This window comes from Coenobita brevimanus, chromosome 45 (genome assembly GCF_032717465.1).
Source record: "Coenobita brevimanus isolate Jiangsu-jjx chromosome 45, ASM3271746v2, whole genome shotgun sequence".
NCBI lineage: Eukaryota > Metazoa > Arthropoda > Malacostraca > Decapoda > Coenobitidae > Coenobita > Coenobita brevimanus.
The window spans coordinates 40,417,034-40,439,617 of record NC_136998.1 but is presented as its reverse complement, the minus strand read 5'-3'; the positions used below and the strand labels follow the sequence as shown (position 1 = coordinate 40,439,617).

Here is a 22,584-nt window from a genome sequence, read left to right as displayed (position 1 = left end):
TAGGTGGTGGCGACCATCATCCACTCACTTTATGTAGTGCTGCCTACTTCTTCCTTAGCCTTTATCATTCTTTTTCTGTGCCGGCCCTCCTCTCTTCCTATTTCTCCCATCTTCCCTGTCACTTCTTATTGCTTTTATTTCCATTTCAGGTGGCTTTACATCGAGTGACAAGCCAAATGGTTTCCTCTAAGCCAAGAAACCATTTACAACGCTGGGTGGTAACCACATAACCAAACCATACGTGCTCCCTACGTGTCAACAAGTGGGTTGGTGGAGGGTTATATAGTGCCCCTCCTTGTAAAACAAATAACTCAAGAGTCAAATGGCCAACCCTTACGGGATTATGGCGTCTGGCAATAGATAGACAGATAGCTTCATTTCTACACTTACACAGTGGATAGAAGGAGGAATTAATGGCAGTGGAAATTATTCATTTTTATTATCACAATGGTGGTATAAAATGAAATGCCCTGCCATAGACACTGGAAAGAACATATGTTGTCACCATCAGCAGTTACTGGATGCAGCCGAGGTGGTTCAAATTCTACAGAAGCATCCGAGTTCAAGTACAATAACATTACAATACAGGCTGACTTATGATGGAGATGTATTCTCTTCAGTTAACCCTCTGAGCCTGGGGTGTCCTTGTCACTTATATTCTTGCCATTTCCTGATTATTCTATTTAGCTTATAACAGACATCTTGAAATTAGGGGTTAGACACAACCCTAATAAATCCTTTCAATACGACAGGCTTTTCCTTAAGCTGAATAAAATAATCTGGTAAAGACAAGAATAAGCTTAAGAGACATCACCCAGATATAATGGGTACAGGAGGTTTGTCAGCACCTCTTCCTTACCAACTTATTTTAGCATATGCTGCCTTTCATGTTATTCATGACACTTACTGTATCTTGATAATGAGACAACATGCAAGAAGATAACAGTCTGGTATGCAAAACAGACCACTAACCCTTTCAATATACAAAAGGATAACAGTCTAGTATGCAAAATAAACCATTAACCCTTTCAGTACAATTATGCCTTTTTCAGGTTTATTCTTTCTACTTCCAGACACTTGTATTCACCCTGACAATGATCTCACGTAAGATTAATGAAGGTCATATGTAACCTATCGCATTTTTTAAACGTGTCTCCCCCCCCAAAAAAAAAAAAAAATATGAAAATGGAAAAATAATAATAATAATAACAACAATAATAATAATAATCATCATCATCATCATCATAATAATGTGAGGGTAACAAGAATAAAATGAAAAATACATCATACGAACAAAGGGATTAAGGAAAAAGTGCTACAAAACCTCCAAACCCCACAAGAATACACTCCTATGGACATACAGTACTGCATACTCAAAGGTTCAATACAGTATATCCAGTAGCATCTGATTATCCTTAAAAAGAACACCAAATTTAAGTTCAACTGTCAAAGATTGCTGCATGTACACTGAGGACTTCCCATTCAATCTGGTAAAAATCCACACATTCCTAATTGTAATCTCTAAGCAGATCACTGAACAAATTACTGGGCTGTACAAACAAAATCGGCAATTGGTAACCCTCCCCAGTGAACAAAGCCATTGGCGAGTGATGTGTACTAGATTACAGTACAGTACTTGTACCTTTTGCTCTCCTGCCTATCATCTCACTGTGAACCCACTCTCACTTGCACCCTCTTCTGGCATTTACCATTTTTCCTTCTGAGTGAATGGGCAGTTCACTTGCCCTGGCTTTGTCTGCTGGGAGAATATTGATTACTGCTTCCAAGTGTACAGACAGGCCTCGTTATAAGTCAGGGATGTTTGAAAATACAGTACCCAAAATTTTCTCCATGCAGCTAGTACTGTATTTGGCAAACTGGCAGACCTGCTTTATGAGTGGCAAAGTAACTTTAATAGGCAACTTTTCTGTAATGTATTATGAACTTTATGAAGTTAACTGCAAAAATAAGTAGAACCCCCTTCAATGTGTTGGGGCCTGAGGCTTGACTACAGTAGTTTGGTGCATTTATGAGAAGATGACCAGCCTACTTCCCCCAGTAGCATTACATGACTGAAAAACCTCCAGTCACCTCTTGGGGACTGCATCTATGAAGGGCTGTTAATCCAACTGGAACATTCTAAATACTATGCCACCAGGCATAAGTGAGTGTTCAAAGAAAAAGGCAATTTATAACGAGGGCTGTCTGTACAGAGTCTCCGACTGCACAGAGCCAAATGCCCACAAGCTGTGAACACCCCCACCCCCCATTCACCCAGTAAATAATAAAGACACACACACAAAGCAGGAACAGTTAGTCCTATGACTAAAATTTAATTTGTGAAGACAAAGGTGAACCCCTTATGATCTGACAATAACTCTGAAGCACGTGGCAGACATAAACTTAATCCTTGAACTACTCCACACAAAGTCACAACTGTCACACATACTGAATTAGTTTTACTTCCTTAATGAAGGGGGCACTGTACAGTATAAAAAAAAAATAAATAAATAAAAAATAAAAAAAGACTATTTGCTTACATTATCATACTATGGAGACACGCTGAAGTAAATAAATCTCAGCCATGTTATTAAAAACAGAGATGAGATGGTGTCAATGCTTTAATATGAGTCAGTAAAGACTAATTTTACTGCTCAGTGGACCAGCCAACACTGCAGATTTGCTCTGCCATGTGCTTCAAACAAAATTTGGGGCTGCCTTCCCCTTGACAATTTAAGTTTTAAGCATATGACCCAGTGACCTAAAATACAGAGGTCTGAACATCTGCCTATCACATTAGGTACACTTTGTGACTATTGATGGATAAGGCGCAAATATATTCCAACAAGATGAAGATGAATACACTTCATCCTCAAACTGCATAGTGGAAAACAAGCCCAATTATTTGACTGTTATCTATTCACCCTAGGAGGTATTACCATGAGAATGAAGTGTGGCAACAAGCTTACTAACCAGCCGCACAATCATCACTCTCATGCAGGAAACTTAGCCTTGGGTAGTCAGAGCCAAATCCAAGCTGACAATCTCACAGTTAAAAAGCTTATTAAATGTGTAAGATTTGTTTTTCTTATCAGTGCTCAGTATTTGTTGGCAAGTACAGTAATTAGCCAGGTCTCACACATGGTTTAGCTTCCAGTGCACAGAATACATCGGCTGTAACAGGGCCAACTTCAAAATGGGGATTCCTAAACATAGAGGTGACATAATTTTGAACTTTACTGAATTTACAGAACACCTGGTTATGCTGTGCCTGCTTCCCATATTACAGGGTGCAGTAAGCAATGAAACAGAAGGGCAAAATGCATTCCATTTTCATCATGTGCTTCAGAACTGATCAAAATCAGTGAGCTTGCATTCCACATCACAATTTCTGGATTGAGCATATGATCTTACAAACTGTTAAACCTATATCCAAAAAAAATGTAAAAGTATGAAAACAATATTTCATACATCTAGTATGAGGGAAGGGGGGGGAACAGAAGCTAAAAACGGCTTACAGTCATTGCACATGCACATCCATCCACCAGGAGAAGATAAAACTTTGATGGTGGTGAAGTTGTTTAAAGTTTGTTCTTGCTACTTCCAGAAGAATTTATTTTACTTGGGAAAGCCCTTTTCTACTGAGAGGATTAATGAAGGCTGTATCTAATTTCTGCTGATCAAAACACCTCTCTCATGCTTGGTACGAGAAAAGAAGAGAACAGAATGGGGAAAAAATTGAGATTAGAATAGAGAGAGAGAAGATTACAGTTTGTCTTTCAGTTCAAAAAGTTAAAGCTGAGTAAAGTTAATAAATGAGCTAAGGAAGGCAATACCTTACCACTCCATTTTGAAAAGTCTCTCCTGAGATGAATAAAAAGAAGGAAGGAGAGAGAACAAAGAGATCATGGGAGAGAGATGGAAGAAGAGAAAACAAAGAGACAATGGGAGAGAGAAGTGAGAGAGAGAAAAAAAAATGACAGACAGAAAACAAAAACAGATGGGGAAGAAAAAAAACAAAAAAATGACGATGGGAGAAAGAAAGCCATATCAAACTCCTCTAGTTCAAAAAGTCTCTCTTAAGTGGAATGAATGCATCCAAAAGCTGCAGAAATAAAAATAAAAACGTCACCACACAGAAGGGACAGCGCGGGATGTCCCAAAGAAGCACGCACCTCCCGGTAGATGGTTCAGATAAAAAACAACATCCTTCTCCTCCTCCTCACACTAATGGTTTAATTCCAGGTGGTATACGAGGTTTCAGAGCACTTCCTCCTTAGCGATGTACAGGGTGTCCTGAGCTGTGTGTGAGAAACTTAAGGAGGATATTCTAGGGCTAATTTGTGTGTGTGTGTGTGTGTGTGTGTGTGTGTGTGTGTGTGTGTGTGTGTGTGTGTGTGTGTGTGTGTGTGTGTGTGTGTGTATGCGTGTGTCATTGGGCCAACTCAGCCACTTTGGAGCTACAATTACTAATGACCTAATGGGTAAAAAGTTTTGATAGTTGACACAGATTTTTTAAAAAACTCATTGCAGATATAACCCAGTTTAATGATGCAACTGGTTAAGTAAAAACCCATTGTTAGGTGGGGTTTTGTATCTTGGGGCAGATTTAACGTAAAGTACGGGGATGCGATTCCGAGCCTTGGGTTTCCCCTCCAACCAAGTCCTAAACCCACCCAAATGAGTCCAAAAACAAGTTTCTAGCTAACTTAAACCCCCAAATAGCAATAAAACAAGCTAAACTAAGTCTAAAAGCAGTTTATAACTCACCTAAACCTGAAAATAAAATCTGAGGATTGTCAAGTATGTCTGGAAAAAATCACTTAGTGTACTAAAAAATGGCTATGTTCACCCCACCTATGACAAAAACACATTAATTTAAGTCTAAAAACAGTTTATAAATAACCTAAACACAAAATTTAAGTCTAAAATATCATCAAAATCGGTAAAATCGGGGTTTGGCTTGCTAAGCCGGGGTATTGCATCTAAGGGTATCATATATCGAGGTATACCTGTACTAGCCTATGAATAAGCAGATGTTACTCATACATTTCCCCAAGACACCCTGTGCTAAGTCATGCATACTAATACCTTAACATTCTCTTGCACATTATTCATTTATTTAATACAAACAGACAGTACTTTGCAACACGTACGAGGATAATGAAGTCTAATATGCAGAACAAATAACTAAGGAAGAGGTGTTAGGAAAGCCCCAAAGCCACCTGGAATACAAACCTCACACTCTGGCGCAAGGGTTGATAAATACAGTAGGGGATTTGTTTAAAAATAAAACATCTTTGTTATATTTATCTGCCATAAAAGAGCAGTACAATATTACCACGCAGTAAGGTCGGTGGTCTAGGGGTGAATTGCAGTAAAGTCCTCACTACAAGTTGGCTATGTGTTCCAAAGTATGGTATATTATCAATTTTTCTGCACTGCTGGCGATGTACTGTAAGTTTTGAGGAAACTGGCAAACCATATTTTGAGTGGCATTGTAACTATAAAACCAAGACCAAGCAGCATATGTGTTAGATGGCAAGATGGAGTCCCACAGTGATGTGGCCAATACCCTCAGCAAGACAGCACTAATGTTGATCAAACAGGCAGCCTCTTGCTTCACCAACAGCTCAGCAGCAGCATTCACATTCAACCATAATTACAATCACTTGGTAATCTTCCTTCTGTGCATCTGTACATACAGCAATCTATGCTGAGACTCTCACATTGTTACATATCTTATTGTACGTCTCAAACTTCTCTTTTTCCCAATTGCATCCACCAACTGTGGAAGGTAATCAGCTGGTTTTGGTACTTAGTTAAGCTTCCAGTCCACAGAAAACATCAGCTGTACCATGGCCAACCCCAATATGGGGATTCCCAAACACGAAGCATGGTGTAATTTTTGTGTTATATACTGTATGTTGTTACAACAATGCTCCATAATATCAAAACTTTTTCCATACAACTGGTAATGTAAGCAAGGGGAATGGGTAAATGAGTTTTATAAGTATAAATGGAACTTCAACAGGAAAGCTTCCCCTAATATGCAGCGGCTGCATTGGCCGAGTAGCTAGTATTGTTGGTATGAAGGAACGAGCCTGACGGCACCAGGGTTGGACTCCTGGTGCAGGCAGCTAGTACCACTCAACCCAGGTGTCCATCCAACCTCTGTGGGCTGGTAGGTAAAATGAGTATGCCTATGGGAGGTAACTGTGGTAACTTGGATGATGCACTGGTCTTGTATTCCTAGACAGTGCCTGAATAACCTAGCACAGGTTCACAGGGCTGTTATAATGATGAGCACCATAGCTACATGCCTCAAGGTGTCTGTCCCCATAATTACCAAGACTTAAAAAAACTGACTTATAGTGAGGACATACTGTGTTAAGAGCAATGTCATCCTGCCACGGGAGTTGCATAAAAGATGACTGCTGCCCCAACTCCTTCAGCCCAACAACACCATTTGTATTCTATTCACACTGCCACCACACAAAATGCATTCAGGCTGGGATAGCACACGTGAACTGGAAGGGCTAATGTTGCTGCTGCTGTTGTGGCCCAAGGCTCATCTGAAAACCTAGTAGACTGAAGAAAATTAGCCACTTAACCACATGCTCTCTGGTTTTTACACTGGTACTGTAGCAGAGAAAGGTGATGCTTTAATGAAGGCTAAGTACAACTCCTCCAGTTCCAGAGTCTCTCATAAGCAGAATAAAACCATGTGGGGGCAAGAGCTACAAACCACGAAAAGCTATCATCACAATGAAGAAGTTAGTGCCTTCCATCTAGTGAAGTACTTTATATTTCATTCTTGCAAATATGGGATGATTTTTTTCACCTCAGGATACAATTTCTGAACAGGAGGGGTTATGATATAGCCTTCATTAACTCCTTCACTACTCTGGATCTTTCTCAAGGTGAAGAATTTTGTCTGGAGGCAGCAGGAACAAAATAGAAAAATGTCATCATGCTGAAAGGACTAACAAACATGGTTAACCTTAATCTACTCAGCTGAGGGTGATATTAAGAATCACCAATAACCTCATTTATATTATACATATACATTATGTGTACAGTATATTTACATAAATACATACACTGAACCAAGTACAGTTGCATATATATCCACAACCTGCATGTATAAAACAGACATACACTAAATTACTGATAACAATGATAAAAAAATGTGTTGCTATCAGTAAAATGAAAGAACTAACCTATGCCTTCAAACTTCTACAATACCAGACTCACAAGTAAAGAAACAGGATTTGCAAAACTAACATAACCAACAATACCTGCTTGTAGTTGAATAAAAAAGTACCACATTACAATAAACAAACAAACAAATAAAATCAAGAATAACTTTTTCTTAGTAATAAAAAAGTCAATTATAACAAACACTGGCACTGAATTTGAAGCAATTTCTTAAAACAAAACAATATTTCTTAAACAGCAACATGAAAAACAGTATGGCAAGTGACATAGATACCAGTATTTTATTTGTAAAAAAAAAAAAAAAAAAAAAAAAAAAAAAAAAAGGAAAACTGACATACCAATACTGTATTTTTTTTTTTTTTTTAAATTCCAGAGGGCAAGTAAAAAACACTTGTCTGTACTGTACTTCACAAAATGGTTCATATGACCTAAAAAAAAGGGGAGGGGGGCAGATTAAACGAAAACGATCATCTAGCAAACTACTGTACTGTACAAAGCACATGAAAGGAGAGGCGAGGAGAGGAAGGGAAGGCAAGAGATGGGAGGAGATTACAAAATAAATGAGGGAAAGGAAAGGAAAGAGACCAGAAGGGAAAAGTAGAGCAAAACACAACAGAGCAAATAATAAAAGGAGACTGGAAAAGATGAGGAAAACACACACACACACACACATACACACACACATATACACCATTTGGCTTCCATAATGTGCCTAGAAGCATACAACACCCAAGGCTCAGAGTGCCAGCAAAAGTGGGTGTGTCGCCTCCACCCAGATCACACTAGCGCCTCCACCCTAATCATACTTGCAGGAAGTCAGTCAGTAAGGTGGTTCTTCGCTTCTCTACTATGTCCATCTGGTTTTCAAGATCACCCCGGTCCGTCATCTCCGCTCTCTCAATTTTCCAGGACAGGTTTTCTATTTCTGCCTCCAGCTGGGCCTGCTGGTACTCAAACTGATAAGGGAAGGAGATAGCACAACTTGTTAATACAGATAGGCACACCAGTAAATTCTGAGCACAGATGACAAAAAAGATAATTAACTAATTAGTAAAAAAAAATAATCCTCATGTCTCTTTACATCAATATAGCACATCTATAAACTACTGAAATATGAACCAGCATATCTTAAGGACCAATACAGGACTATCCTAAATAAAGTTGTTACAATACTAGCTGAACAACTGAAAACAGTCAGATAAATCATGTTGTACGAAATGTTGTGCAAAGGCTGGTTCCCATTATGTGTATACCCACTTATAGGTGAGGGCATTCATCATCCACTCACTGGATGCATTTTCAGTCAAATAAATCATGTTGTACGAAATGCCATGCAAAGGCCAGTTCCCATGATGCGTATACCCATTGATAGGTCGGGGCACTCACCACCCATTCACTTGATGTAGTGCTGCTCTCGGGTGTCTGCCCTTTGCTCTCTTCCTTATTTTGGGGGCGCGGTGGCTCAGAGGTAGAGCGCCCGACTCGTAATCGTGAGGTTGCGAGTTCGAGCCTCTCACAGGCCACCGTTGCCAGGAGTGGTAGCGCGCTCCTGTAACCTAGCGGGGCTATATGGCCATAGCTGCCTAGCTCTGGTATTAAATCTTCCTTCCTACTTTCCTTCCTATTCTGTACCTCATTCCTTCCATCCTTCCTGTTCTGTATTTATCTTCATTCTTTCCCCTTCCTTCTCCCTGTGGGTGACTCTACACTGCGTGACCTTTCAAATGGTTTCTTGTACACTGGGAAACCATTTACTATGCTGGGTGGTAACCATATGACCAAATTATGGCACCTGGTGGTCATGATCATCATCCGGACCTCCTTTCCCACCCTAGGACAGGGTGAGAAGCTACAACATCCAGACAGCCCAAGTTTGCCAAAATCAAAGGGCCATGCTTCTATTCACTCATCATTCAAGCCCATGGAATCCTGACTCCATCAGATAAGCCAAAAAAAATTTCACCATGTTCTGTAGCTTCACATATACCCATCTGGTAAGAGTCAATCCAAACACTGTCATGTTAAAATGGGGTGCCAAATCCCTGGTTATGCACTTCTCCACATAATATTCATCCAGCCAGCTTGGTCTCTTGTCAGCCCCTTAGCCTCACCAACTTCCATACCTCTCTTCCTCACACATTCATCCACAATATCCCTCCACCTGCCTACTTAGCCTCCTCCCTCCTTCAAATTCGCTCAGATATACCTTTTTCACCATTCTGTTGTCATCCATTCTCTCCAAATGACAAAACCATCTCAGTACACTCTCTTTAATTCTGATGCCCATATACTTCCTCACCCTGCAACTTTCATGCACTCTCTGTACTCCATATACATTCCTCAGCAATTCCACCTGCAGTGCTCTTACTCTTAACTTCTCATTTTCATGCCACACCATAGTCTCACATCTGTATGTAAAAACTGGCATTTCATGTAAGCCTCGCTCAGTTGCAACACTCAAGCCTCTGTTTTTTATCAAGGCCTTCATAACAACAGCTACTTTCCTTCCCTGTGTCACTCTACTTTCCACTTCTTTTGTAGCTACATTGTCCTCTCTTCTCAATCACTGTACCCAGGTATTTGAACTCTCACCAATTTGTTACGACATGGCCTTACCAACCGTAAGTCTCATGGCGAAGCTTTGGACGCCAACGAGGACGGAGTAGAGGAGTTTCAGCACAAGGTGAAGGGCTTGATTGACAGGGAGGGCCTCACTCGCGGTCAAGTCTACAACGCTGATGAAACTAGTTTTTTCTATCGCTCATTGCCAGTGAACACTCTAGCCGAGGAGACGGAGAAGCGTGTACCTGGCCGCAAGCTCTCCATGCAATGGATATCTGCTTTGTGTTGTCCCAATGCTAATGGCATGCACTGGCTTAAGCTCGTTATTGTTCGCCGTGCAAAGCAGCCTTGATGTCTTCATGGGGTGATGGATGTCCTTCCTCTCGTTTGGTACCATTCTTTGAAGGCATGGTTCACTGCCCAGATCTTCAAAGACTGGTTCCACCGCCATATCATCAAGGAGGTCATCCATTACCAGACGCAGAAACTGGGAATCCCACGCAACCAGGTAAAGGCCCTCCTTCTCCTCGATAAAGAACCTGCCCACCCCTGCGACAAGGACTTGGTGGCTGAGAATGGCCGCATTAGGTGCATGTTTATGCCACCTAATACGACTGCTATCATCCAACCAATGGACCAAGGAGTGATCATGGCAACGAAGAGGCTGTACTGAAGGAAGTTCCTGGACGAGGTGATGGTTGTTCTCGAGGACGGGGACAAGCGCAGGGAGGGACGGGACACGTGAGGCCAGCGGACTTTGGAAAACCTTTGCCGCTACGACATTGTCTGCAATCTACAACTGGACCAGTGCATGGAAGGAAATCCTTGTCAAGACTCTAGAAAATGGTTGGTCTTGTCTGCTTCTTGGAACAGATGTGGAGCACGAATTGTAGGTTTTGACGTGGATGACTTCCATGCATGTCTTCGTGTGCATGGTGATGATGTTGATGTGGACAAAGTGCAGAAATGGTTGGATGACGACGAGGGCGATCCTGGGTATCAGAGCATGTCTGATATCTAGGTTGCATCTTCAGTTGCGGGTGTCAATACCCAGCTTGAAGATTCCGACAAGGACGGCGACGATGATGCGGACTCCTCTCAGCCTGACACTACTCCAGCCATCCCCAAGCTAAGCACACTCCGGGAACACGTAGAGTTCATTCTCGACAACCTGGAACACCCGGACTGCGACAGGGAGATGGGACCCTTGGGACTTGTGGTGGAAGTGCACGCTTTCAGGCAGCACATCATTAATAGCCAAAATCGTCGTTCCTAGCGTCAATCAACCATTGACAGCTTTTCAGACATGTGACCCCCGCTGTGCCCAGCCCTGGCTCCACACCACTGCCTCCCTAAGACAGGCCCTCATCCTTCTAGCCACAGCCCAGCACATCAGGCACAGTGGAGTTGCCACTGGACGTGAGTTTGCGCCTCTCTTTTGAGTCATCTGCAGTGGGTAGTCCATCACCACTTCCCAGTGACGCACCCCTAGGCCACCTGCATCAGCTACTCTCAGACTCTGACAATGAATAAACATCATGAACTCGCCACTAGACCACACGGGAATTTATTGTTGTGCAGTGAAAAAAACAGTGCGTAGTGTTAAGAAATAAGGATTCTGAGCGCAAAGACTTAAGTGCAGAGTGCAACACTGATTTTATTGACGTTCAATGGAGCGCAAATTAGACTAGTGTGTGTAGTGTTAAGAAAATGGATTTATGAGTGAAAAGACTTAAATGCAGAGTACACTTGTTTCATTAAGGTACAATGGAAAGCAAGCAAGACCAGAGTGCGCAGTGTTAAGAGAATGGAATTCTGAGTGCAAATGACTAAGTTCAGTGCAAGACTTCATGTACAGTGTACTGCAGGTGCTTCAGGTACTCCTTTTTACTGTCAGAGTCTGAGAGGAGGCAGGTTATTCACTGAGATGGCCAGGGACTTGTTGTATGTACCTAAAGTAGAATGTTTCATATTGTACTGTATTTTCCATACTTACCTCTAAAACCTCATTTCACTCTTTTATGTCCCTTATAGGAGTGAATAGGGTCTTAGGTGTTATGCATGTGCAGTAGGGAGGTGTTTTTCTGAGTTTGGCTAGGTTAGAGTCCGTAAGTACCAGTCCAGGAGCCAGGAACTTGTTGTAAGTACCCAGAATGTTTAATATTGTATATGCTCACCTCTAAAACCTCATTCTCTGGTTCTTCTGCATTAGGGTCCATAAGTACCAGTTCAGGAGCCAGGGACTTGTTGTAAGTACCCAGAATGTTTAATATTGTATATACTCACCTCTACAACCTCATTCTCTGGTTCTTTTGCATTTATTTCAGTCTTTTATGTCCCTTATTGGTGTGAATTGGGTCTTAGGCGCTATGCATGTTCAGTAGGGAGTTGTATAGGTGTTTTTCTGGGTCAGGGTAGGTTAGGGTCCAAAGTACAAGCCCAGGAGGCTGGGGCTTACTTTCCGGACATGTCTTTGGCTCTATTACGTTGGATAGTAGAGGGATTACTGTATAAGAATACGACTAAAAATACTTGGAGTAATGAAAGTGAAAGTGAAAGCTTCGCTCTCTACGTTAGTTTACTGAACGAGAAAGTGAAAATAAACTACTAGTACTGAAAGAAACTTATGGATAAATATTGTATATATAAATAAGTGTAATAAAGTACTAGGAATATAAAGTGTGAGTATGCTTATAAATAATAAATAACAGCTCCGCCTCAGAATACCATCAGGGAACGAGCATGGGTGGAAAGCTCGTATGCACTCGTAATTTACATTGCTTTCACAGTGTTTTTTTTTTTGTTTTTTTTTTGGGGGGGGGGGGGGGGATATGAATTCCAAACTACTTGAAATTCATAGAATAGTGTTTCTAATTATAATATCAGACAGTGGTAACCATATTACGGGGTATCGGGAAGTGTAAAGTGGAGACTTCGTTACCCAACTTCAGAAGTCTCCACAAGTTCTATGGTAGTCGACGAAGGCTCAACAAACATCCCAGGAGAAAGCTGAAGGTATGTGCCATATGCTTATATAATTATAATATTCTAGGACTAATAACTGATTTTTGGCAAAATATTTTTAAAAAGTCAGTTGGAGCGCGATTATCCCCGCGGGACGCGCATGGCACACTCCCAACATCCACGTGGTTAAGGGGTTAAGTACAATGACATGTACTTGGACTTAAGTAAATTGGAAAAAGGCTGTACTTGTACTTGTACTTGAAAAATTTCCAGGTACTTGGACTTAAGTACTGTAGGCTGTACTTGGACCCAACCCTGCTTGCCACACCAGACACACCGCTTTAGCATTCTTAACTAAGCAATCCCAATATACATTCCACAAGCTGTCCAGATCCATTTCATTCCAATTCACTGATTCTAACTCCTTCCCTACTTTGGCCCTGTACTGATCTGCCATTTCTTTGATCCTCAGCTTTTCAACTTTCAGTCTCTCTCCCTGCCAGCTCCTCTCTCTCTCTTGGTCCACCTGACTCCTATAAGCTTGATCTTGCATACTACAATCATATGATCTGACAAACCTCCAGATCTTTCTCTGACTGGCAGTTTAGTGGGTAATTAAAGCACTCCAATCAGATGGAGCCTGGGCAGGTTTATATCCAAGAGATGGTTGGGGTTTATTGCTCATGTAATGCCACTCTGGGATGAGTGAGGCTGGTCAGTCTCATCATAAATGTCAGGACCAACTTTCCTGACCCTGAACTTCTGTCCTCTTGGGGCAACACAGGATTAGATGATGATGAATTTGATGATGGTGATGACTGATATTCTTCTAACCTCTTATTACGCACCTTACTAACCTCTTATTACACGCCTTACAAAATCTTTCCTACAGCTCATTTCAAGGTAGTATCTGAAGAGATAATGGTTGCAGAGAATGCAGGAGCACTGTGCAAGGATGCTGCATCCAGGACATACTGGAAATCAATCACCTCCCTGTACCAGCCACAGGAAGAAAGGAAAGGAAAGAAAAGGAAAGGAAAGAAAGAAAGAAAGGAAGGAAGGAAGGAAGGAAGGAAGGACGGAAGGAAGGAAGGAAGGAAGGGAGGGATAGATGGATGGAAGGAAGGAGGGAAGGAAGGAAGGGAATGCATTAATGAATGACTGTTGTATGGAAGCAAGAAATTAGTATAATCATCATCATCATCATCATCCAATCCAGTGTTGCCCCATGAGGAACATAGGAGCCCAGGGCTAGGCAAGTTGGTCCTGAAATTTAAGATAAAAGTGACTGGGGTCACTCATCCCTGTACTACATAAGCACTAAACCCCAACCACCCCTTGGATATAAACCTGCCCAGGCTCAATCCAATTATTAAGGAAAAAAAAAGGACAAACAGAGGGACACATAACTGAGAACTTACTAAATCTTTCCTTGGGCCCGATTCGAGGTAGTAAGCAAAGGGGTATGTGTTCTGGAGGGTGTAGCGGCATCGTGCAAGGAGGGCAGCTGCGTCCAGTAGGTACTGCCAGTCAATCCATGTCCCTGTGCCTGCCATGACCTTGTTCTGGATTCTTTCACGGATTTTTGCCAGAGTCTCCTCTTCTAGCTTGAGAGATTTGCTGTGGTTCTCCCACTATGAAGATACAAACAGATTTTGATTGTTGTGTTATAGCTAATGAGGTACAGCTGTTATTAATCTCTCTCTCTCTCTCTCATGATCATCCTGACCCTTTGGAAGTGAGGCAGGATCCAGAAACAAGTACTGTATTAACAAAGCATCTGCCTTACTGCAAATACTTGATTCACACATCCTCTGTCACTCCTAAACCACACTGTTTGTCACTCACTAGGACTTCTGATATCTCTCTTACTTTCTCTATAATAATTCTTCCACATACCTTCCCTACAACACTCGATAGACTTATGTCACAATAATTTTTGTACTCATTTCACCCACCTTTATTTTTGTACAGGTGTGCAATCACTGCCTTCTTCCACTCTACTGGCACAGTTTCACTCATCCATGCCTTCTTACACGATGATGATGATAAAAAATGGAAACTTATCAACAACCATCCCACTCTCTGCAATATGATTCAGACACTCATTCACTTACCATTCAAGCTCCTGTATCCTGTCTCTATCTTATGGGTCTAACTGTGCACACATATGTTTTCAACTCACCCTTTCATAGTAGTGTAGGTACTTCTTAAGCGCTTCTCGAGCCTGTGCGTGTGCAGACTCGTTGGCAATGTTGGGGTTCTCCTTGTAGCGTGAACATTCGTAGTACTCCGAGCCATGTGTCTTCCAGCATCCCAGGCACATCCAGCAGAAGTCGTGCTTGCAGTGGTAGCATTGCATGTGGTTGCATCCCCCATTCTTCTCAATGCAGATGTGGCACTTGGGGCACTGGATACATACAAAAGGATTCTATTAACTTAAATTATTGCTAAATGAAGTACAGTACAGTCACTACTCGTTTTACGATCGGGTTACGTCAGGTCATACCTTAATGTATAACGATTTTATCGTAAATCGGGAGATTGAAACACATTATAAAAGGGGGGTTACGTCAACTCAGCTTCCCAAAGTCACCTATCTAAGACTGAACCATAAATGACAACCCACCTAAATCACTTCCTGTGTCGGTCCAAGTTTTCTCCAAGACCAAAACAAACATTATCACACCAATACATGCAGCGTTACTCAAGTACAGTAAATCATTGCAACAACACAACAAACACACTTTGCGCAACACTGGCCTGGTGCTACATGATGTATAGGCTATAGTAGCATGATGCTTGGCTGAGAGGTGACGATAGCTGGATGGCACACGTGAACGAGTGGAAAAAGACAGGGCTTTGAAGGGGTGACAGGACCACAACTGAACCAAAACAATGCTCTGCACGCTGGGGCCACCATCTTGCCTGAGACAAGAAACGGTCACCTTGAGTGCGCCTGGTGCTTTGTACGAAATATTCCGACGGCAATATCGTTATAGTGGGAAATTTATCGTACATCAGATTTTGGGGTGGAACTTTTCTATTATCGTTGTAGGGAATTACTGTATACCAAATCAAAGTTAAACGAGTAGTGACTGTATACATTATTAGTAAAATAAAAGTAAAAACATACCTTGTTATCAACATCATTATCATCACAATTTTTCCCATCTGATCAAGAGAGAAATGGGATCCAAAAACACTCCACATGCCCCAAGGTCTCCACACAGGACCTCACCCTACAAATTCTTCATTCTACCTCCATGCATTACTACCTCATATTCATATCTGCAACCCTCCTTAGCCAGTCACCCTTCTCACACCTCTCAATATACAACTGATCTTACTATCAATTTTATAACAAATGACAGTGAAGCATGTGGTAAGTGGGCATCTAAATGAATGGTTCACAATCACTGTGGGTCCATGACAAGGCTGTGTAATGTCCCCATGGTTGCTCATTATATATATGGATGAGGTGATGAGAGAAGTAAAAACACGAGTAAGGGAGAGAGGGATGGCATTGGTAATGAATGGTGATGGATGAAATATCAATTTTGTTGTATGCTGATGATGCAGGGCTACTTGTAAATACCAGACAAGAACTTGGTAGACAAGTGCAGAGTTTTGCTGATGTCTTCGAGCATCATGCCTTAAGAGTAAACATAGAAAAGAGTAAAATGATACTAATCAAGAGAGGTGACTCCCAGTGCAATGTTGCAGTGAATGGTGAGAGACTGGAATTGGTGAAAGAGTTCAAATACATGGGTACAATGACAGAAAAGAGTGAAAAATGTGCAAAAGAAGTGGAAAGTAGAGTGACACAAGGAGACTATGGTGTGGCATGAAACTGAAAAGTTAAGAGAGAGAGCAGTGGAGATGGGACTGCTGAGGAATGTATGTGGGGTACAGAGAGTGGACAGGATACAAAATAATGTGATTTGTGAAAGATGCAGAGTATGGTTCATCAAATGAGATCCCGGGATCACGTTATTTTCCCGAGACATATGGCACTAGTCTCGGAATATTCCCAGTGCAAATGATGTGACGCGCAAGCAAGCTAGAGGTTGTGGGAATTTCCCAGGATGCCCAAATGTCCCTGGATTACATGAATATCCCAGGATCGCAGAGATGTCTCAGTACATATCTCATTCACACTTCGGGATTGTGTGAATCTCCCACCATACTGGGAACTGTCCAGGGATCAAGAATACATCTTAATAGTAATGGACTACTTAAAACAATTAGACAAATGTGAAATAAGTTCTTATTATTGGGTAACAAACCCAAATATTAACCACTACCAGGTTGTGTGAGGCGAACTGCCGGGTAGCTGTTGGTGGCTTCGCCGTCTCTGCCCCCCTCCCCTTTATCCTCCCGAAACCATGGTGGTACTACAATTCGTCACTCACAGGCTGCTCCTCAGACATAAACATGTGAATTTTACAAAGCAATACATTGACATTTGTTTTGTTTAGATGTGTCCATCAAACAAATGTAACATATACTAGCACCTATAATTGACTGCATCTGAACCCATGACTATAATGTTAACAGCAGTTTTACGTAGGGTGTAAAGGAGTAATTGTTGTCAAGTGCCGCAGTAAAAGTAACCACATACAATATTTTGGTTCTGATATCTTGAATGCAATGTGTGTGCTTTCATATAATGGAAGATATAGGTATGTGGCTGAGATATGCCAACAGATAGTTATTAATCCTGTTGCACTACAAACTTACAGCAGTGGTTCACAAACTACTGATATTGGTAAATTAGAAGGTCTAGCTATAGTGTAAGCCCCCCACTTTACTACCTTTTAGGTATGTGTCTTTAGAAAATTAATGGACGGCTGCATATCAATGTATTAAAACGTTGATATGTGTACTACTGATTTCATATCGTGACTACGTCAGCATTTTTATTTTATGCTAAAATAAATGAGATGAGAAAGAATGAGAATCCATGTCTAAATAGTCCGGTATTCCAGAATGTTGATAATAATATACAGGACCCAAATAGTTTCCAGTGAGAGATAGGATCCCGGGAAAATCATATTATCCTGTTACATTCTATAGTCATGGCGCGCGACTCTAAGGTTGTTATTATCATGCCCCGGCAACCAATCGTTTAAAAGTGCGTCTGATTTTGTGTATAATATGAGACGCATGTGATTCGTGTTTAATATGTTCGTGTAAAAAATATTCGTAATATATTCGTGCATAATAATATGATTCGCACATAATATTATATGAAATCGGACGCACTTTTGAATGGCAGGTTGCCAGAGTATGATAGACAACCAAAGAGTTGTGCGTTGCGACTATAGTCATCACGGGAAATTCCTGGGATGTGAGCATTACAAATGTATCATCTCCTTTGAATCGGGATATTCCCGGGAATATTTATACCTTTCCCGGGAATGTATCATAGGAAGCACCGGGATCCCGGGGTCTTGTTTGATGAACCTTAATGCGGAGTAAGGAAGTCTGTGGACACCAGAATTGAAGTGAGTGTACTGAGATAGCATGGTCGCGTGGAGAGAATGGATAGCAACAGCGTAGTGAAAAAGGTATATCTGAGCGAATTTGAAGGAGGGAGGAGGCGAGGTACGCCAAGAAGGTGGAGGGATATGGTGGATAAGTGTGAAAGGAAGAAAGGTATGGAATTGGTGAGGCAAGGGGACTGACAAGAGATTGAGCAGGCTGGATGAATGTTGTGAGAAGAAGTGCATGATCAGGGATTTGGCATCCCTTTTTAACGTGACAGCATTCAAACTGACTATCGGATATGTTTATGCGAAGCTACAGAATGTGGTGAAAGTTTTTTGGCATATCAGATAGAGCCATGATTCCGGAGGCTTGAATGTTGAGTGAATGGAAGTGTGGCTCATTGGACTGGGCAAACTTGGGCTGTCTGGACATTGCTACTCCTTACCTTGCCCTAGGGTGGGAAAGGAGGCCTGGATGATGATGATGATGACAATAAATCTACAAGAATTGATGCCGTTGCCTACTGTGGTCCCATCCCCATCTGGACATGAATCTGGTGGACTACAGCCTGACATTTGTATAACTGTACAGCTCTGCTACCTGGCTATACATGCATGCGTTCACAGTTCAATATAACTCTGTACAATACACTCGGTAACCCAAGAGTGCTCTATAACTCACCTCGCTTACAATGCACAGAGGGGGAAGATGAGAAAGAAAGAGACCAACTTATTCACTCCACTTGACAACCCACAATTTTACAAGCAGCGGCCCATGTTACACTCCACTGGGGATAGAGGGGAAGCCTAATCTACGATACATCTACAATCTCTCCACCTAATCTAACTCCTCAGCTATGTTCATTGATATTGGTGACAGTGATAAACCAAACTACAATGAAACCCTGCCTAATGAGTTTATACATATCATATGGCTCTCCTGAACCGCTACAACAGTAAACAACAGCGGTAAACGAAGTTGATTAGTGTCTCAATCAACAGTCAATGAACAAATTAAGATTCAACTTCACAATCAAAACAATCTATGACTGCTCTACAAGCAACAATCACCAAAGTACAAGCGAACTGGTGCCACCACATAAAGGCATCCCTGTTCAGCACCAAAACTACAAGTACAATAAGGGTACAGACAGCAACATTAACATACATCTTTGGTGTGCGCACTGATGTAGTTTGCAGTCTCACTGTCGTCAGCACATTTGGTGAGCCAACGCTTGATTGTCTCGCAGTCTGTTGGTGCATGGTAATTCCCTCCACACTTATAGCTGAAACACATACAGTATCGGCTGCACACATCATCATTATTGTACTTGTCCTCATTTCCCAATACCAAATGACATGGGAATAAACACGGTTCTCACATTAATAAATGTGCCGAGATTTTTATATTATAACTGTACAGATGCCTGTAAAACCTAATCTATCAAAAGGAATATATTGGTATACAAAGGAATCAACCGTCTGCTCACCAGAACTGTGTCTTGCATGATGCACAATTAACCCTCTTGGCATGACTCTCCTTGGCCTGCACCACAATGTTGCAGTTGGGTCCTGGGCAGAACCTCAGTTGTGGGTGACTGCGCACGTAGTCGGCAAAGGCATATTGCTGGTACTTCTCCTTCAAGCGTGGACGTTTAAGCAGCGGCACCACAAAGTCCTCTGGGGCCAACACCTGACACCCATTGCCCATGCACTCGATACCTATGAATACAAGTTAGGGTATCGTACCTACATTACAGTCATTCACCATTTATGTAACAGTTATTACTTAAGCCTTTTTTCTTTTTTTTTTAATGATGCTCTTAATAAAATTAGACTGTCAGGTGGTAGGTGATGGCGACCATCATCCACTCAATGTAGTGCTGCCCACTTCTTTCTTCACCTTTACCATTCTTTTTCTGTGTCTGCCATTATCTCTTCCTATTTCTTTCATTTTTTCTGTTACTTTTTAATACTCTTCTTTCCTCTTCAGGTGATATTACTTTGAGTGACAAATCAAATGGTTTCCTGTAAGCCAGGACACCATTTGGAACTCTAGGTGGTAACCATATAACCAACCATATGTGTTCCCTACAAGTGGGTTGGCAGAGGGTTAGTGCTCCTTCCTGTAAAAAACTAACTCAAAGTCAAAAGGCCTCCCCTTATGGGATTATGGCATCTGACTATAGATAGATGGATTGATAAGATAGAACATCAGATCTTGCATGCATGTACAGAAACACAAGCATGATGCATATACTCTGCCATCACCACCAATTACACTTGTACACACCTCTCTTACAAATTTATGCAGATGCCTTGCACAAAATGAATATCGAAGCACACATTCCAGCACTGGCTGCAGGGTGAATAGCCAGAAGTGAGGTGACTGGCATTGTCTAATGGCACAGAGCAAGACACATAGCTAGCACCTCAACACACACACATACCGTAATCATGCACGCATGTGTGCAAACAGGCCTCTGTGCTGACCTGTAGATATGCCTTGGGTGATCTGAACCTCAAAATGCATGCTCCAGCACTCCTTGCAGAATGTGTGTCCACAGGTGAGGTGACTGGCATTCTCCGGAGTCATGGTGGCTAGACACACAGGACATGTAGAGGCAGCTTCTCCGTCTCCCCCGGGCTCTCTGGCAGGGCCAGGAGTGGGCGGGTTGGCAGGCTTGATGTGCACAGATGACAGCAAGCGATGGCAGTCCTGTCGGTAGCCTGCTACAACTTCCATTTGGTTCCAGCTGTACATGTGCAGCAGCAGCTTGGCTAAAGATGGCGTCACCTGGACATGATGGCAATAGATCATCATAATCACTGCTCTAATAGTACAACCTCACGACTCATTAAAAGTAATCAATCCATCAAAAACAAAACTATATATATATAATAATATAATGAAACCTGCTACTTATATTCAACTTATCAACATTAGTCAATCTGTGAAAAACTACGGTAGACATACAACGAACGTACAAACATATCAGTCCTTCTGAGAATGTACAATACAGTATCAAATATCTGTGGCTATTAGGAAGGCAAGAGTGTATGTGAGTGAGGAGGATAGAGAAAAGGGTATGAGAGAATACTGAAGAAGAAGTGGAAGGGTATATGAATGAGACAGTTATGTGAGTTGGAGGTTGGGGTGACATGGTAGTAATCTGTCTGTGGCGCCTCCATCTGGGATTAAGATACCTGATTTCACAGATTATTACACTACCTGTATACTTGTGGACAGCTGCTCAACAGACTCGTTAAGGAGTCGTTCCACCTCAGTGTCGGTGAGAAACGCCACATCAAAGTATTCTGGGTCATTTTTCTGTGGGTCTACGTGGTCAACATCCCCATCAAACTCAGTGCCGTAATAATCATCATAATCATCATCGCTGAACTCCATCTCATCATCAGACATCTGTGGGGACAACAATATCATAACACTGAATACAAACCTGAGGAAGTGTTCAGCACATTCTAAGCTGCTTTTTTAAAAATTAACTTTATTTGTTTGTAAGACCAAATGAATGTAGGGACTGGGTAAAACTGTATATGAGATGGATGGCAAGGCAGCCTGTAAAATACAACTAAACCTTGTATTTTTTCACAGGGTCAAACTGTCTTCGGTCACATAAACACTGAGTTTACGAAGTTGCATTACATCTAACCAATTTTGGGTAAATGCATGTTTTACCTGAAGCAGCAGAAAGACCTTAACAATTCAATTAATATTCTTCCAGTTTGTTTTCTGTATTTTTCTGAATATTTTCAGGGTGGTAAATTACCTCCTCCTGCTGAAAAATTTCCCCCATGATCATCACATTCCTTAAACCGTACTACAACTGTTTGTTTCCAGTGCAGGCTAATGGGAAAGTTTAGAAAATGTAATAACACCACCCAAGACAGAGCTCATCCTACCATCAGAACCACAAGAGGAGACAAGAACATGGAGAAAATGTATCCAAACTCACCTTCCATCAGTATGCCCTGCCAGAATCAAGACTCCCCAGTACAGTAACATCAGAAATGGGGGCAAAACTCTTTAATTGCCTTCTTAAACACATCCAAAACATCATGGGTGTGACAACAGAGGTATTCAAGAAGAAACCAGACTAGTTTTTGGCTACAATCCCCTACCAACCAGGAGTTCCGAGATACACCTCATCAAGCCCAGCAACTTCCAATTCCATTGTGGCCCAGCTGAAGTACCAGCAACAAAGTGAAGGGTGGCAAGGATGCCGTGACCTTGCCTTGAGAATCAATGCAGGATCAACACCACTTTAAGGCAGAAGCGCATCAAGATAAATTCAAGGTAAATAATGGAAGAATCTTACTCAAT

General features: G+C 41.7%; 1 protein-coding gene across 1 annotated transcript; it reads right to left on the bottom strand.

Moving 5' to 3' along the window:
- Window positions 1–7,673: 7,673 nt before the first annotated feature.
- On the bottom strand, window positions 7,674–21,663 carry ari-2 (E3 ubiquitin-protein ligase ari-2). Its single transcript, XM_080271247.1, has 7 exons — window positions 21,472–21,663; window positions 20,733–21,036; window positions 19,730–19,961; window positions 19,408–19,525; window positions 14,933–15,157; window positions 14,169–14,381; window positions 7,674–8,177 (listed from the first exon to the last, which is right to left on the bottom strand). The coding sequence occupies exons 1-7, from the start codon at window positions 21,661–21,663 to the stop codon at window positions 8,022–8,024; spliced, it is 1,440 nt and encodes a 479-aa protein (XP_080127373.1). The 3' UTR covers window positions 7,674–8,021.
- Between the last annotated feature and the right edge of the window lie 921 nt (window positions 21,664–22,584).